This window comes from Cibotium barometz, chromosome 18, assembly GCF_041138505.1.
Source record: "Cibotium barometz isolate CiBa-2024 chromosome 18, ASM4113850v1, whole genome shotgun sequence".
NCBI classification, from domain to species: Eukaryota; Viridiplantae; Streptophyta; class Polypodiopsida; order Cyatheales; family Cibotiaceae; genus Cibotium; species Cibotium barometz.
Window position 1 is genome coordinate 42735757 of NC_141063.1, and position 19132 is coordinate 42754888.

A 19132-nucleotide genomic window follows, 5' to 3' on the forward strand; every position below is an offset into this window, starting at 1 on the left:
TACTTCTATTTTTTGAAAACTTGGAGGTAACATTTTTCCTTCTTCTCTCAAAGTTGAGTGGGCTTGAAAATATAAGACAATGATCATGTAAATGTCAAGTATACAAATTTGCATTTGATGGGCTCTCAAGAAGACCAATACTTACAAAGAAAGCATATATCCATTGGTACCATGCTCGAGGGGCCTACTTCAGCCCTTGCAATACCTTTTGGAGTCTGCACACTTTGCTTTCTGAACCAGGTATCTCAAACCCAAGGGACTGCTCCACATAAACCTCCTCCTCCAGAATTGCTGACTTCACATCCATTTGCATTATCGGCCACCACTTACCACGAGCGGCCAAGTCTAATCTAGTTGTGGGCCTCCCGAAAGTCGAATCCTATGACTTGTGCAAAACCCTTCACAACGAGCCTTGCAAGTTGCCTCTTGTACTTGCCTCGACGAGGATAAAGCGAACGTGTCTTTTTCCAAACCCTGGCCAAATCTACAGGTGTGTTCAGACGAAGTGGCGGACACATCATAGTAGTTCTGATAGAGTCCAATTGGGGCTGCGAATGGCCGCCTAATCTCCAGGTCATTTTGGCCGCCGGGAACGTCTGAAGCGGCCGCGCAGCTCATCCGCCTGCGTACTTCCCCGCCCTGCGAGACCAGTATCAGAAAACCAGAGAGATGGGACTGCTACACCACAAGAGAGACTTGTGAGAGAGCGTTACGAATAGAACCTAGGAAGAAATTAGAGAGAGAGGGACCAAACACACACACACACACACACATCAAGGCACAGTTGGTGGATTAGCGTAAGAGCCTCTCTCCCGGAAGAAATGCGTTGAAACAATGCTGACTATAGAAGAGTCCATTGGCTCTTTGGATTTGATTGATGAGTTGCCTCTAGTCGAGAACCTTATACACATCTTGCAAAAGTGCAGAGATAAGAAAAGCCTCGCACATGCCATGCGTGTGCATAATTATGTATGTGAATATGGTCTAGAGGCTCTTAGAGCACTTGGGGACTACCTTGTCCCCCTGTTTGTAGAGTGTGGGAGCCTTCCTTATGCCCAGCATGTGTTCAACAAGCTAATTCAAAGGAGTGGCTATTGCTGGACCTCTCTCATACAAGGGTATATTGATAACGGGGCATCACACCATGCCCTCACCCTGCTGCAGAGCATGCAAGACGATGTTGTAGACCCGCGCAAGTCCACAATTGTGGCCCTACTTAAAGCTTGTGCTAGGCTTCAATGCTTGGAAAGTGGCCGTGAAATACGCACTCGGATTGCAGAAGAGGGCTACGATCGAGACCCTTTCGTTGGTACGGCCTTGGTAGACATGTTCGCCAAATGTGGCTCTCTTATGGAAGCACAGGATGTTTTCGACAACCTGCCAGTTCGAGATGTCATCTCTTGGACGGCATTGATTGCAGGATATGCTGATGGCGGGCGTGGTGAAGAGGCAATAAAGTGCTTGGACCGAATGCAAATGGAGGGGCTGTCTCCAGATGCTGGCACGTTTGTTTGCAGCTTGAAAGCTTGTATTAGCATAGGAGCCATTGACAAGGGTCAAAAAATACATTCAAAGATCATTGAAGAGGGGCTCGAGAGAGATTGCTTCCTGGGGAATACATTGGTTGACATGTATGCCAAGTTTGGCTTACTCGAAGAAGCACAGGATTTGTTCAATGATATGCAAGTTCGAGATATCATCTCGTGGAATGCATTGCTTGCAGGGTATGCAGAGCATGGGCTTGGTGCAGAAGTGTTGAACTGTTTTGAAAGAATGACATCTGAAGGTGTGTGTCGGGATGCGGTAACCTTTGTCTGCATCTTGAAAGGTTGTGGCAGCCTAGGCAAAATCAGTAGGTGCAGGATGGTACATGCTGAGATTGCTAAAGTGGGACTTGAAAGAAATCGTTTTATTTGCAGCACCTTGGTGGATTTGTATGCCAAAAATGGCTCAGTTGTTGAAGCACAGCATGTGTTTGACAAGCTTCCGGTACGAGATGTAGTCTCATGGAATGCCCTTATTGCAGGGTATGTTGAGAATGGTTTTGGTTTGGAAGCATTGACCTATTTTGAAAAGATGCAACAAGAGGGCATCTCTCCGAATGCTGTCACACTTATTTGCAGCTTGAAAGCATGTGCCACCTTAGGAGTCACAAGCAGAGGCCAAGCAATACATGTGGACATCATCAAAGAGGGATTCGAAGGAGATCTTATGGTTAGCAACACTTTAGTAAATTTGTATGCCAAATGTGGTTTGCTTGCTGAAGCACAAGAAGTATTTGATGGGCTGCCCATGCGGAATGTAGTCTCATGGACTGCGCTCATTGCCGGGTATGCTGAGCATGGGCTTGGTGCAGAAGCATTAAATTGTGTGAAGCTGTTGCAACAGGAGGGCATGCCGCTGGATGCTATCACGCTTGTTTGTAGCTTGAAAGCTTGCAGCAGTATAGGAGCCATAGAAATTGGTAGAGCAATACACTCAGAGATTATCAAAAAGGGTTTTAAAGAATACTCCTCTGCAAGTAAAACTTTGGAGGATTTGAACACCGAATACGGGAATCAAACTCTTGCTCAACTTCATGTAGTCGAGACTGCTGAAGTACTACTGGAAAATGCTCTTATTGATATGTATGGTAAATGTGGTACCATGGTTGAGGCTGGGAAGGTGTTTGATGCTATGCCGCTAAGGGACATTGTAACATGGAATGCATTGATTACAGGGTATGCTCGGCAAGGGGAGGTTGACATTGTATTTCAATTGTTTGATAAATTAACAGAGGAGGGTATAAAACCAAATGGGATCACATTTCTTGCTCTTCTCATTGTATGCAATCATGCAGGCCTTGTGGATAAGGCCAAGAATTCTTTTATGGGTATGAGCAAAGATTATTGCATCAGTCCCACCATTGAACACTACAATTGTATGGCCGATCTCCTTGGTCGTGCAGGCCGCCTAGATGAGATTGTCGTTATGGTGAAGGATATGCCTTCCAAACCTGACCTAGTGACATGGATTACTGTGCTGGATGCCTGCCGCAAGTGGGGTAACGTAGAGCTTGGTAGACAGGTCTTTGAAGGTACAATGAGATTGAATGAATTAAATTATAGAGCATTCATAACAATGTCCAACATCTATGCAGATGCTGATATGTGGGAGGATGTGGATAAGGTTGATGCTATGAGAGCGAGATTATGCATGTCTAAGGAAAAAGAGAAGTCTTGGATTGAAATTGATGGTATCGTACATTTATTTGTAGCAAGGGATGCTGGGCATTATCAAAGCAAAGATATATGCACCAAGCAAAGTGATATTTATACCAAAATGGAGGAGAAAAGGGTAGTGCATGATATAAATCTTGACACAAACCATGCGTCAAGGGATATGCTTGACTGTTGGAAGGAACTTCCAATGTGTGGGCATAGTGGGAAGATGGCTATCAGATGTGGCCTTATTAACACATCTGCAGGTGTAACCATACGTGTTGCCAAGAATATGTGTGTGTGTGATGACTGTCATGCAGCCACAGCTTTCATATCAAAGTCAGATCAACGAACTGTTGTTTGCAGAGATGCAAACCACTTTCATGTCTTCAAGGATGGAAGGTGTTCTTGTGGCAAGAACTGGTAATAAAACTCCATATGTCGCAAGCTACACATACAAATCATTGCTGTTCTTTTTATGGTTTGGCTATTTTTCATGGTCCTCCTTAACTCTCACATTTGTTTATGTTGGTGTTATGATAGGGTCCAGAGAATTTCTGCAGGTTGAACACCTGTTACCATAAATGTTTTATCCCATAGAGGCAAAGAAATTTGCATGATTTGGTGGCAGCAAGTTTACAACACATCAACACTACAATGCCACCCTCAACAGGCCAGCCCATGTATTGTGCATTTGATGGGTATCTAGCATATAGTTGAGAGGACAAGAAGGCCTGGATGTCATAAGAGGACCATACGCAACAGCGGTGTCAGTGTGGAAATCACCAATCCATGCAACAAAAAGGTTAGTGTCTTGCAAGATTTTTTTTCTTTATTAGCTTAAGTGATAATAAGTTTGTGCTTGCATGCATGTGTACAGATTGTGGTTTATTTCAGAGTATGTTCTGGTGCATGCAATTCATGTTGACAGTGAAAATTGAAGCATATCCTGGCAAACATTTGTTCGATCCTCGGCCACAGATTATCAATGCATAAACCAAGAGAATCATTGTGCCTTATTTAATCAGGTATTCTGCTGGTTGCTTTGAGCCTTTACTAGTTAACCAGAGCTTAGCTGTTGCGTCAGGATAACTGACAATATGCTTCATGAGGTGGTTGCTGTTCCTTATAATTTCTTTCCATTTCTGGGCTTTGTGTTTGGCCAAAGACAAGCTTTTCAGAGGAACTTGAAAACTTAAGCATGAGGCTTATTGCACATGTTAGTGGCTTGCATATACTATGCATCCTGATGAGTTCCTATTGTGCACAGAAAGAACAAGGAGATGACAAGTTAAACACAATAAGAACCTGTACAGAAGATGAAAGAGATCTGAACATGTAGAAGACCAGCTCCATATTAGTACGTCATTGTACATATATGCAGATCCACTTATGTTGTCAGGGTTGCACTTCCAATCACTTCAAAACAAAAAACTGAAAATTTACAGAGAAGAGGAAGGAAGATGAAAAAGAACAACCTGCGGAAGACTTGTTTCTTTCAATCACTTTGAAACAAAAAAAGTGGAGGATACAGAGTAGAGGAAGGAAGAGGAAAGAGAATGACTACAGAGAAGACTTGATTCTTTCAATCACTTTGAAACAAAAAAACTGGAAAATACAGAGGAAGGGAAGGAAGAGGAAGGAGAACCACAACAGAAGATTTGATTCTTTCAATCACTTTGAAACAAAAAAACTGGAAAATACAGAGGAAGGAGAACCACAACAGAAGATTTGATTCTTTGAACCTAACCTATTGTATATTACCAAACTGGTTCTTTCAATCACTTGGAAAAGTATACAGAGAAGAGAAAGGAGGAAGAAAGAGAACGACAGTGGAAGACTTGATTTTTTCAACCTAACCTATTGTATATTATCAATTGGAATAAAGCTGAATTTTTTTACAAAGACTCCTAGATATGTTGAAAACAGCCTCCTTGTAGTCCGTTTGGGGAAATCTCTTGCAGGAGGAGGCCTTGGACTGATTTGTGTTGATTGCTACTGTTCAGGTTGACTTTGCTACTCTTCATGGCTTGATCCTCTCCCCCTTGGCTGGCTGCTCCAATTGACTTGTGGAAGACAGATCCCTATTCATAGAAACTTGCCAAATAAGTTGGCTAACTTTGTGTTAATATGTATTTTTTGCGCTAAATCCTAACCCTATTGTGCATGGCACATGGTGCGTGTGACATTTGTAGCAGTGTGCACAAATTATAATTACAGGGCAGAAGCTGCATGGCGTTATCTTTCATCGTACCCAGCAATGTTGATCCTGAAAGATGTTGACACAACATTCTTGTTTATGGAAAAAGAAAAACAGGGATGACAAGGAACACAGATTCGTGGAATACCATCTAGAAGTCTTTGGTACATATTGTCAGTAGATGTTGGGTTTGAGTTCATAACACTTTGGTTTAAATAAGTCAATGTGTTACCTTTGTAATCAAGAAGGTTCATCTAGCCAATGTCCTAACCACAGAAGAACTAAATGTCAAAGGCACCATTTTATTCAAAATAGTGCCTTAACAGCCCTTGTTTACCATGTCCTACAGTTCACAAGCTTGTCTTGAGTCGGGAGCTTCCATGTGGTTTTATAAGTGAGCCACATTCAGCATACATATCGAAGTGGTCCTTCCATTTCGGCAATCTCGGCATGTATTTCACAGATTGGTATGTGGCTCTTACACAACCACATAGCTTTTAGGCTTCTACAAAATAGGGAAACAGTATTTAGATCTAGGCAATCTGGGGCTTCCCCACCACACTGAACACAAAGAACTGAGTCATAAATTCCCCATCACACTCATCTTTGACATATTGTTAAGGTCTTTGAGCTCTTGCAGGAAACACAAAGAACTGAGTCATAAATTGCATCAAAGATGCCCTCAAACTGCACATGTTAAGGAGATCTTATTGCAACATCTGTTTAATGCACTTGCACTATATGCTCAACGGTTACGCCTTCCAAATTGCACATGGAACTGGGTCGTGCTACTGTACACGGATTCTTATCATGGGTGTATGTTAGCTGCTAAGCACAAGCATACGCGAGTGTGCTGGTTTTTTTTAGCAAGAAGCTGCTGTTTTAGTTGCAGAGGGGGCGAGTGTTGAGAGAGTTCTTCGCAGGTCCCCTTCCCTCCCTCTTTCCCATTCTCTTCCTCCGTCTCTGTTTCTCTTCCCACTCCTATCGTCTCTGCAATCAGGTTCTTGGAATCAAGGCAAATTTATGCAGGAATGGAAGTCTGTTTTTTTTTTTGGGGGTCCAAGAGGAGGACACCATAACTAGATGGTCATAGGAGTAGAAGGGAAAAGAGGCGGGAAAAGGATTGGGGGGGTAGGGTTGAAAGCATGAACACGGGGTAGAAAGAAAGGGAGAGAAGCCGGCCTGCTTCTCCTCTAGCTCAAGACTCTACTATGGTTTTCATGACCCTCGCATGTTTTACCATGTAGATGCATGAAATGCTATAGCCATACATAATAGGGTACATGACTCATTGAACATTTCAGGCCAGTCCTAGGGTATTTGTGTTGATTATGGTCTCCTTAACTAGTATGTGGATCGGACTAGTACCAGGATTTTAGCATCATAATAGCTACAAGTTTGTGGCCGACTCTGCAATAATTGTAGTTGCTGATCTATTCCTTCTTTCTTCGTTTGTTAAGTCCTAGTGTTGGTGTTGAGTCTTAGGGTTTGTCAAGTGTAGTGGGTGATGTATTCTTTATTCCTTTTTTAGCTGTGGAAATGTTAATTTTTCAAGGAGAGTTGATTGCAGACAAGTGTAGAACCACTGCCTATGAGACTCCAATTAGCTGATGTATTCTTTATTCCTTTTTTAGTTGTTAACTTTGCAAGGACAATTGAATGCAACAAGTGCCGGATCGGAGACTATGAGACTCCAATTACATAAATCAAACTCACAAATCTATGGTAGTACTATGTATACAACAATAAAAGAATTCTTCCAAGGAAGGGTACATTCCTTGGGTCTTGTAATTTTTGGAACCCACATGGAAGTGTTATTATATTATATACATAAATATAAATATAGTTATACTTTTACACACATATATTATTTGTGATATTTGCATATTACAAAGCTCTGAAATCAACTTACTGAAATGAAACAGTAGTTGCAAGCCTCGAATTGTGATTACATACCACTGATCTCAATTCATTGATTGCACATTTCTTGTTAGGTCTTCTATCATATGCATTGAGTATCATAAAATTAAGTTGATGCAAACAAGGTCTTCACTTCCCAACCTCTTCTCAACAATCTTAGCATATATCTCACTCTCTCATCTATGGCTCCTATGCTACCATAAGATTTCAAACTCAAAATAATCACGATAATATTTCGAGTATTGTGCCATGATGCAATCAATAGTCCATTAGAGTGAGCCTCAATGTGAAAGCATAGCTAACCCTTCTTGTGTCTTAAGTAAGCCACACTCAACATTAAGATGTTAGCAATAATACTTTGCATGTATTTCTCTACCCTTATTCTTAAGCATTTTTATGCTATGGAAAGCTTTGAGGTTGCAAAAGCAACTATACATTTGGGGAGTGTAATAGGCCATGTCTTGCTATCTTGCTATAGCACATTTTACACTAAAAAAATATCAAAAATAAATCTGAAATGTAACAAGGCAAAAACACTAAATGGTGTTGTAGAGTTACGCAAATGTAATCATAACACATGTAATACACCACACTCGGGACCACAAGTTGAAAATAACACGAAATGTCTAATCAAAGGTATGACTTGTTTCTTTCATGTCTAGAGAAAGCTCTACAAAAAGTTTATCTACCATTCTTTGGGCACCATAAATAAGAAGCAACCTCTTGACCACTTAGGTTCATTTTGATTGGAATGTCATTTAGATAGTAATGGCAAGGTCATTGGTATATGCACTCAGAAGAACAGTTTACATAAGCTTTTGGAATTTGTCGCTCAAGTTGATGTTGAAATAATAAATTATGGTATGAGCAATACATGCATTTAAATTTTCAAAATCTTATAGGAATGCAAAGAGTAACCTAGGTGACTATCTCCTACCACTTTTTGAAACCTTGAATGTATGTGAATGTATGTGAAGCTTGTATGATGGGCTAGTGGCACCCAATACATCCAAGGTTGTGGGTAAAATTCTCATTGACATTTGTGACTTCAATTGGGTGGATGAAACCTACATAAGACGTTGAGTAATAGGATTCTTTGATTAGCAAACCATAGCCCACGATTACACTCTCATTGATAGAGTGAAAGACATTATTAAATTATGTGCATCATGTGAAGCATTATGTATAAGGAGCATGAGAAATGTAGGAGCATCCTAAACAATGTATGTGATAATCTTGTGTCTCAATTTAGGTAAGTTGTAGCTTCACAAACAAGAATTATCTACACCAAGGAGTACAACCTATCTAGAGTGTGAAAGTGAATTGATTATGGGAATGGAAACCTCAAGGGTGGTTAATCCCTCAAGTTGTACCAAACCAATATTTGAACCTCTGTAATCTAATCACTTATGAGGGAGAAGCTAGCAAGATTCCTCTCTTCTCACTCCATCACTCACCCTCTCTCTCTCTCTCTCTCTCTCTCTCTCTCTCACACACACACACACACACACACACACACAATCACATTCCATATCTAGTTAATCACAAGCAAGAATCAAGAAGCTTACCTCAAGCACACACACACTCTCTCTCTCTCTCAAGCACTCACACATACAAGTAAACAACTTAACAAGACTACGTAGCTAATGACAAACATAAACATGGAAGCATGCAAGAATTAGGAAAGGAAGAAGACATGGAAGCATGCAAGAATTAGGAAGGGAACAAGACATGTAAGAAGTAAGGAGCTCCCAAGCTTAAAAGATTATACTATGAAAATTGACCTTACACACACTCATAAGAAGTCACACATATACAAGTGGGCTTTGCTCGACCGCCCACACTTACGGGGTTCCCAAAACATGTTCTCATTGCATATTTAAGCCTTATATGGCAAGCTTTCATTACAAAAACAGTGGGCCTTTAGCTATAAACAATGTGAACATCTAAGCTAGGGCGAGGATTACAAAGACTGTATGGAAAAGACTGACAACCCCCTGGAACCACTTTTAATGCTCACGACTCGTTGCCCTTGACAACTGATCATGCATTGTGTTTATGCATGCTCTTTGAAGTCTTCTTCTTCCAAACCTTTAGTTCTAGTTAATTAGACTTTTTAGGGGCTACTACAGCCTTTGGGGCTTGTGCCTTTGGCTCTTTGACTGGTTGCTTGAAGTGTGGGATTTTTGCTTATTCATAGCCTTAGATGTTCCCTGCCACCCTTGTCTTGGCTTGGATCCTTGTGATGGCATTAACGGGCACTATGTGAATAAGTCCTCCTTGTATGCTTAACAAGTTAAGGCTTATCAAAGTGGTAGAAAATTCTTTAATTTCACTATTAGGATAATCCTTGTAAGTATGGTTAAAATCGTAGTTATAGCATGTGTCTCTATAAGAAACTGCGTTGGGGTTCAGCACGTGGTTTGGAATGCCTAGAGCACTAAGGGGGTTTTGGTGTAGGGTCTTTGTAAGGGAACTCTGCAATGCAACGTGGGCCTTTACATTGAAAGCATTACATCGGTGTTGCCTATGTATCATATTATTGAGGTCTCTTCCTCTTTGTTGTACAAGGATTCAAATAGAGAGGTATAGTCTATGGGTGAATCCCGTTTAGGATACCCATATGGATTATACTATTGCTACTCACATGGGTCTTATTGGTTATATGACTCATAGCTCTCTTGTTTTGCTGGTTTTTTGTCTCTGTAGGTAGGCTCACCAAAAATGTTACTACCTCCTTCACCCTCTCCTAGAAACATATTCACAAGAGATTACCTTAGCAAAACCATCGTGGCATTCTTTCCAATGGTGTGACTGAGCTCAAGCACACCACTTCAAGAGCTCCATACCTCCTTGGGTAGCCATTTTCATCACCATCTCTCACGAGTGTTATCACACCGTTGCATTGGGCTACGAGTCCTCATCCCCCTTATCACCTACCACCACTTGTACAAGCTTTATCATGCATTAGAGAAGAATATTAGAGAGAGTATTAACACAAGAGCAAGACTCTATTAACACAAGAATATTAGAGAGAGGATTAACACCGTTGCATTGGGCTACGAGTCCTCATCCCCCTTATCACCTACCACCACTTGTACAAGCTTTATCATGCATTAGAGAAGAATATTAGAGAGAGGATTAACACAAGAGCAAGACTCTATTGCATAATGGGAGAGTATTTTACATTATGAGAGAGTGGGTGTCTTGGTGAACCTCCAATAGCTTACAGGGACCAACCTAGTAGAAAGCAGTGGGTCTTTCAAATCATTATGGGTGCCCGTCCAAGTTGTAGATTTGGACATCGTTGCTTCATAGCTTGATCATAGATCCTTTTAGTGTGTCCGTCTTTACTCTTTGATGTAGAATATTATTGGTAGCATTTGTTAATCCAAAAATAGGTTAACACACATCATGGTCCAAAAATAGGTTAACACACATCATGGTCCAATAAACAGGGGATCAATTTTAAAGAACCCATTAGACCATTAGCCCTGCTACTCAAGCTCAATATACGATTGTATTGTTAGATTATTTTGCCAAGTGGATAAAAGCTAAAGAAACATGAAAAGTTGATGTGATAAACTACTAAGTTTCTATATCAAAACATATTTTCAAGGTTCAATTATCCATAGGTAAGTGACAAAGGATCACAATTCATCAATAATACAGTTTGTCACTTATTATTTGAGTTGTTGGTTGTGCCTAAAAATCATCACCTTACTATCATAAGCAAATAGGCAAAGCTAAAAGTACCAATAAGATATTGTGTCCTATCTTACTAAGCCAAGGGAAGCAAGTAGGTCAAATTAGGAGTACTAACCTAGTCAATGTTAGTCAAAATAAAAGGCTAGTCAAAGGTAAAAGTGTTACAACACATCTATTTTTTGGGAGATTAAAGCACATAAAACTAAATATAGTAGGTGTGATTAATAGTGGGGTTAATCAAGATAATGGTCTAAAAAGAACAACTACAATTCATCTAAGCAACCAAATTTGGTTAAAATCCACCCACTTACTAAAAAGTAGGTCACAAGTGTCTAGAATGGTAAAAGCAAAACTTGGGCAAAGTTTGAGCAAATTATGAGGCTTTGGCAAGAGATCGTTGAAGCTTATAGCATCATCACACCATAGGGATGTGCATCCAAAGCTAGTTCACATTATAGACTCAACACTAATAAGGAAGATTGAGTGTCTATATATTAATTACCACTGCATACTAAATCATGCTGAGGTTGTAACTTTGATGTGATGGTTGCTCCTACAACATTATCCCTATGTCTTTAATCACCTTGGACTACATCTTCTTGTGGGTGTCAGATTTTAGGTAAGTGCATTAAGAAAATGGCCTCCTTGGTCACTATAACCAGCTCAATCGGACAACCAAACCTCGTCATTATGACTTCATATATGAATTTGCCATAGATGATGCTGCGTTGTCATACGGCCTTGGCTTCCACACCCACTTGGTGCAATAATATATGGCAATCAAAGTATATTTGTACATGTAAGCCTGGTAGGTGGTTCAAAGGGACCTACAAAATCTAAACCCCTATTCTAAAATGGTTTCAATGTTAGGATCGGATTCAATTAGGAGCATGTAGCTATCCAAGCCTTTGGCACACATCACACTCCTTGGCATACTTTTAGGCATATTTTAAAATGGTAGGCCATCATGAGCTAGCTTGAAAAACTTTGTGCCCAATTATCTCTCCTGAAAAGTGACAACAAAGTGCCAACATCATAAGCATCCACAAAAACATGAAATAACTTCAACCAATCTAGAAGTTGTAAAATGGGAGCAATGACTAAAATTTTATTTAAAATTTGGAAGGCCATCTCACACTTTGCAGACCAGATGTGTAAACATCATTTTTCTTTGCAAGCACATAAACCGGATATGGGACATGGGCCAAGTATCTCAAAAAAATGGGTGGTGTGTCACTAGATTTGGCCAATTTGACCAAGGAACCTACCCAATTCTTTAATATTCTTGGGTGCTTGTAGAGCTATACTATAACAATAAATTTCCAAGGATCCATTGCCAATAATTATTTAAATATGATGTGCCCTAACAGTGCTCCATTTCTCACTTTAAAGATGCGTTTTCTTGGATTGAGGTTGAGGTTGGATGGCCATGCTCTTCTCCAAATAGAGAGTAAGTTGATGCACAAATGCTCTGATTTCTTCCCAAACACATTGAAGTCATTAACAAACACTCATGGATGTGGTCAGGTAATCATAAAATATTTCCTTGACTATCCATTGAAATGTAGCTTGCAATCATCCGAAGTGGTTGAAAAACTTATACTTTCTTCATTCTTTGTACTTCCCTCTTGATCCTTCCATTTAGGTCAACTATAAAGTACTTCTTCAATTCATTAGCCCTAGGCTTTTCATAATTTAGATACTTTTTGCACTATCCCTAGGATTTTCATCATTTTTGCAATGAGAATGCAGACTTTTGCAATGTAATCTCTTGCATTATCTTTCCTTTGTCTATTTCTTATAGTTGGAGCATTAGCTAGTTCTAAAAGCGTGCACATTAAAACCTTGTGATGAATGCATCATGTAAGTTATCCCAAGTCTTTGTGGATTTAGGTAGATCCACATGCCAATCACTTTCTTTAGCTACTACTAAGCACACTGGGAATGCTCTTTGTATGATTTCCCTTCTTTCACATGTGCTATTGCCTCAGGGCCTAATTAGTTTGTTTCAATATTCAAGTTATCCTTAATCTCCTCTTTCTTCCAAACTTCCTTCTTGTGCAGTGGTGATGATGTTGCCTTGCATCTAATCCTCTCCAAGATCCTCAAGGTTCTCTCCAAGATCCTCAAGGTTCTCTCCAAGATCATCAAGGTTCTCTTCCTTTGGATCTTACATAGCTTCTCTAAACTTCCACCTATTTCTTATCCCTCCCTCCTTCCCACTTACTCCTACTCATGCTGCCTAGTTCTTCTCACTTACTCTCCTACTCACTCTCTTAACTTCCACATGTTTGTTATCTCCTTATTCCTAATCACTCCTACTTACTCCTAGTTCTTCTCACTCACTAGTATTAACTCTCTTAACTTTCACCAGTTTCTTATCACTTCCTCCTTCACACTCACTCCTACTCAATCGAACCTCTTCTCTTGTAGCTTATAATCCCTACTCATTGCCATGTATTTGCTTCACTCCACTCCACAATGTAGAATAAGCAAGAGAGTGTGCTCTTTCACTGAACATTATGCTTAGATTACTTCTCGTATATAGCCATGCCTACTATAGCTAAATCTCAAGCTAATCTCACTCAATCTCACATAACTATGAAATAAAATTTAATCTAAGACATAATAGAATGCAATGGAACTGACAAATTATCGAAATAATTCACCAATATAGCATAGCACAAAGGATAGCACATAAGGGAAGGGAAATAAACTTATTTACAAGTGGATAAGATAAGTGTGGGATGTTCGCACATGATTGGTGTTTCCCACAACTCACTTATACATTAGTCTAACTCGTTTACTCTTACTCTCTTATTCTCTACAAATTAATTAATCCTATGGCACATTATTGGGCTTTCTCGAGGTTCATGGTCACTATCCATAATAGTTGGGATATAAGGCCTAAGGTGTACCATTGGGTGTGCTGGCATAATGAGCTAACCCTCTCTCTTCTAAGGTGTCCAATTGGGTAATGGGATGATGATCCATTCTTCTCCCTTCTAGAAGAGAGAGTGCCAAGTTATGATTAGTGATAACACCACGATGAATCATACTCCTACTTGTTCTCAGTCCTTCCCCACTTCCTAACCTTAGTAGTGCAACCACTTGGGGAGATGATGTTTGAGCTAATTCTCTCCTTCCCACTCACTCCTACTCACTCAAAGTTCTTCTCTCATAATCTTGCAAGCCTATTCATTGCCATGTCTTCACTCCACTCCACCCCACGATGTATAATCAATAAGAGGGTGTGTTCTTTCACTCAAGATTATGCTCAATAAGTAGCCTAATTCTCACATAGCCATACATAGAGCTAAATATTAAGCTAACCTCATAGTCTCATGAAAATCACATCAATAAGAGTTTAAATTGAAGCTAAAATACAATAAAATGTAATAAAACTCACAAATCATAAAAAGAATTCATGAATAAAGCATATCATGAAGGATTATTAAGAGATAAAGTAAGAAATTAGTTCACAATTTAAGGTAATTCAATGTATGGTCCATTAGAAAGTGGAGAAATTGACTTATATATTTTGGATAAGATCATGGCTTGGTGTGCACAACTCAATACCTTAGTTTAGCTCTCTAGCCTTATTCTCTATAGACTAAATAAGCCTAAGCCACATTTTTGGGCATACCCTAGTGCTGATGGCACATTATTGAGCATACCCTAGTGCGCCAATGGGCTTCTATTGGTACACATTACCCATTAAATGATGGGCAAGGCCAACACGAGCTTCCCAATATGTAGTTTGGTTCCATATATTTGTCATTAAGCCTATCCTTCAAGGAGAAAGAGGCAAACTTAACAAGATAAGACAAATCAAATAAGGTTAGGGAAGCCTCCAAGAAGGGAACACCTCTATTCCCAAGGAATTTTCTAATGATACAACAATTCAGTTTCCTTCTTACAAAAACTTATACTCCATGGAAAAGTGCTGAGCAACTAGTTCGCCGATAAATATTCCATTAGGAGTATTATATCAAGAAACAATCCCAAACTACAGCAAGTACATTGGATGGAGAGGGAGGTGTGATTGATCAACTATGGCAAAATGGAGGTTATGTGTTGTAAGGGAAGCCAAATCCATGGGAGAGTGACTCTTTCAATGCGGCATTACCTATGGAGTACAAAAATTTTCCAAGGTTAGCAACCATCTTGGGGGGAGATTTAGGAGTTAATGTCCTCACAAATGGAGGGAATCTCTACCAATAATGGGGGTAGTCTCCACCATTAGAAAAGATGGACATAGTCATGAAATTGGCCAACCAATCTCTCAGTTTGATGTGGGGTGTACTTGTCGGTCTAAGATACACAATCACATTGGTGGTTTTGCCCAAGTCTCAATTTCCCCCTTAGTTTGGTGCAATATTGGGAAGACGGTAACTTAGAATAGCTCTAGTGATACATGATTAGGACAAGAAGGGCAATCAAAATATTAATCCACACACATGTTTATCCAAGCTAATAGAACTAAGGGATTTTAATGCATCTTTAAACACAACAGAAAGGACCAAGGAAAGCTATGGCAAACTATTAATGAAGACATTAATAGTAATGAGCACATCAATTAGATGCATAAATTGATAGTGATTGCTACACTAGGTATCCGCCATTAATGGGATAGAAGAACCCCAAGGTTTAGTGTAAAATCCCTCTTAATAAGCAATAAATTTAATTGGGAATAAAAAATATTGTGTTCAAATGTATCATTTGACATAAACCCAAGTCTAGATTAGCCCTTAGGTTAAATTATGGTAGTGCTTGGTGTTGGTACTAAATACACGTGGCTGCTGAGACCCTAGTACCTCAATTGTTCATGCTTTTGAGATAGGTAATGACCATTAGAAGTGACTCTTAGGATTATTTGGCACTTGTATTCTAGTGGATGTGAGACATTGTCAGGCTCCTCCAATCATCACAATGGGTCTAGGAGTGTTTGGGCTCATTGGTGCATACCATTCTAGTATCACAGTCATGGTGCGGGGATATTTTGTGATGTACTAATGTGACATTGGTGTGTTACTTAGATATTTTGTGATACTGGTGTATTACTTAGATATGAGATATGTGACATGAACATATGATATATACATGATTTGAAACAAACAATATAATGTATGTTTTCTTTTGAAATAACTATTTTTACAAAGGAGTGTGTGTGTGTGTGTGTGTGCGTACGTGCATGCATGTGTGTGTGTGTGTGTGTGTGTCCATTACTAGAAAACCCTTGGTATCACGTGCATTCAAGAGGTATTAAAAAAACCCCTTAGCTAAAATTTTCCTCCCAATAAAACAACCCTTCTTTACTTATGAACTAACGGATTTTTTTCTAAAGTTGAATTAAAATGTTACCATATTATAGTAGTGATGTGTGTGAACACACTTAGGACCGCCGGGGCACTTTTTCCCTCACTAGGAGGTTTTTTCCCCCGTGCATTGTATATACGCCCATTATCTTCTAGGGCTTGTTATCTTTCATTTTTGGCACTCATAATACACTACTGTGTTGTGCTCAAGCTTCCTCATCTTCTTGAAGTTGTGTGTGCATTCCTGCAACCCTAATTCCAACAATTGGTATCAGAGCAGGCTTCCTCCTCCCGGGCAGCATCACCGGCACCTGCCGCTTCATCTCCTCCGATTGCGACGAGGTTTCACGAGCGTCTGCAGGTTAGTATATGCCGTGGGAAAGCCCGTAGGGCTTGTTCGTTTCAGAATTTTGATCTGAAGTCATTTCGCCCTCCGTTTTTGCATTCCAAGTACTGCGCAGGCAAAATCGTCCTACTGTGCAGATTTTCTGTCAAGATTAAAATCTGCAGGACAGGTGCCCATTCGTCTGTTTTGGGCTGTGCTACATAGCACAGGTCGATTTTATACAGGTTTACCTCTTACAGACAGCATTTACATCTAGTAGTACAGTCATTGGCCATGGCTGACAACAATGATGTATTCCGCATGTTGGCTGCTGAGGATAAGTTGGATGGCACCAACTATCCATTGTGGGCATATATGATGCGACATGTATTGGTAGCAAAGGGGTTATGGAACATTGTGCAGGGTATTGATGCACGTCCTATTGTGGCTGGGAATGCTGCAAACACATCAGAAACAGGTACTGTTGATGATGGTGCAGGCACAAGTGCTGTAGCAGCTGTTCGAGAACCACCACTTTCAGCAGAGCAGATTCGTTGGGATGGTAGAGATGCGCAGGCTCATGCCTTGATTGCGCTGTCTGTCAAACGTACCATTATCCCACATATTCGCTCCTGCAGGACTTCTAAGGATGCTTGGGATGTACTTGCCACATTGTATCAGGCAAGAAATGAGGCTCGTGTTGCTTACCTCCGAAAACAGTTGGAGAGTGAGCATATGAACGAAGGTGATTCTATGGATAGCTTTTTGACAAAGATCAAGGATTTCAAAGAGCAGCTCATTTCTGCAGATGAAATCCTGTCAGACAGTTCACTTGTGCAGACTGTTTTGAATGGTCTACCAGATTCTTATCAGGGTTTTGCTTCCACTCTTCGCTTGATGATGAAAGGCAATCCCAATGCCTTATCATTTGAGGAGTTAGTTTCTGTTTTGCTGCAAGAAGACCAGTCAAGGCAAAACAGGAATATTATGCGTGTCGCAGATCAAGCTTTCGTTGCTAGTCAGAGAAGCGGGAAAGGTAAAGCTGGCTTTTCTTCTAGTAAGCAGAAATCTGCAAATGCTGCGCAACCAAAGAAGGAAGACAAAGATGAGAAGAAGGGTGACAAACAGAAGACATTTTGCAAGTACTGTAAGGGAAATGATCATGTCATCAAAGCGTGTCCTAAGCTGGCTGCGAAAGAGGCTAAAAAGAAAGAGGCTGGTATGGCTGTTGCAGATGCCTCTCCTTCTAACAATGAATCTGCTAATGTTGTTCAAGATACAGAATGGGCATTCAATGCGCAGTGCAGTTATGACCCATCTTTGCATGACACATGTATGTCTGCAGTAGATTCAGATGTATGGTACTTTGACAGTGGTGCCACTAAGCATATCACCTCGCAGCGCAGTTTATTCACTTTCCTTGAGTCTGCTCCCACAGGGAATACTGTCACTTGTGCTCCCGTTAAAGGAGTTGGACAGATTGTGCTGAATGTTGCAAATTGCAACACCTTTACACTTTTTGATGCATTGTATGTGCCAGGGATCAAAAAGAATCTGTTGTCAGTCTCCGCATTTGCCAAAACAGGTTTGGTTGTAAAATTTGTGGATGACAGATGTACTGTTCATGATCTCTCTTGTGGTGACATCATTGTAGCATCTGGTTCACTATGTCGAGGGCTGTATAAGCTCAATATGGATGGCAAATGTGTAGAGGATTCAGCATGTGCTATTATGGATACGCAGGCTATTTCAAATGCAAAACTGTGGCATGCACGTTTTGGTCATCTGAATTTTGCAAGTTTGCTGCGCCTGCAGAAATCTGAAATGGTGTCTTCTTTGCCTAAGCTTGAGGCACCTGTCAAGCATGTTTGTGAGGGCTGCATATTGGGTAAAATGCAGCGTGCTTCCTTTCCCAAAGATGGATCAGTGAGAGCTGAACGCAGATTGCAGCTTGTTCACAGTGATGTTTGTGGTCCCATGCAAACTCCATCATTTGGAAACTACCTTTACTTCGTGACTTTCATTGATGATTTTACCAGGCATGCATGGGTATATCCTTTGAAGGCAAAGTCCGAAGTGTTTTTGTGCTTCAAACAGTTTTTGGTTATGGCTGAAAATGTGTCAGAAAGTAAGATGGGCACCCTCCGTTCAGATCGAGGGGGGGAGTATATGTCTTCAGAATTTAATGCATTTCTGGCTGAGCGTGGGATAAAACACCAATGTACAGTGCCGTATACACCACAGCAAAATGGTGTGGCTGAGAGAAAAAACAGGTCTCTCATGGAAATGGCAAGATGTATGGTTAAGAGTCAAAGTCTACCACATGGTTTTTGGCTTGAGGCTGTCATGTGTGCCACTTATGTACTAAACAGGTGTCCCACCAAAGCATTACAGGTTGTCACTCCATATGAGGCTTGGCATAGCCGCAAGCCATCTGTTGGCCATTTACGTGTTTTTGGTT

The 19132-nt window shown here is 40.4% G+C and overlaps 1 protein-coding gene across 8 annotated transcripts; it reads left to right on the top strand.

Annotated features, from left to right (window-relative positions):
• Positions 1–533: 533 nt before the first annotated feature.
• Positions 534–5488, top strand: LOC147629376 (putative pentatricopeptide repeat-containing protein At3g11460, mitochondrial). Of its 8 annotated transcripts, none has more exons than XR_015267943.1 (4): positions 540–3623; positions 3744–4005; positions 4081–4228; positions 4471–5488. XR_015267943.1 is itself a non-coding variant. In XM_086812608.1 (2 exons), exons 1-2 carry the CDS (start codon positions 835–837, stop codon positions 3766–3768), a joined length of 2814 nt encoding a protein of 937 aa, XP_086668734.1. In that variant the 5' UTR covers positions 534–834; the 3' UTR covers positions 3769–5488. The 8 variants fall into 8 exon arrangements, 1 of the variants encoding a protein (XP_086668734.1); XR_015267945.1 differs by having other exon boundaries at positions 4132–4228; positions 4369–5488; XR_015267944.1 differs by having other exon boundaries at positions 4132–4228.
• The last annotated feature ends 13644 nt before the right edge of the window (positions 5489–19132 follow it).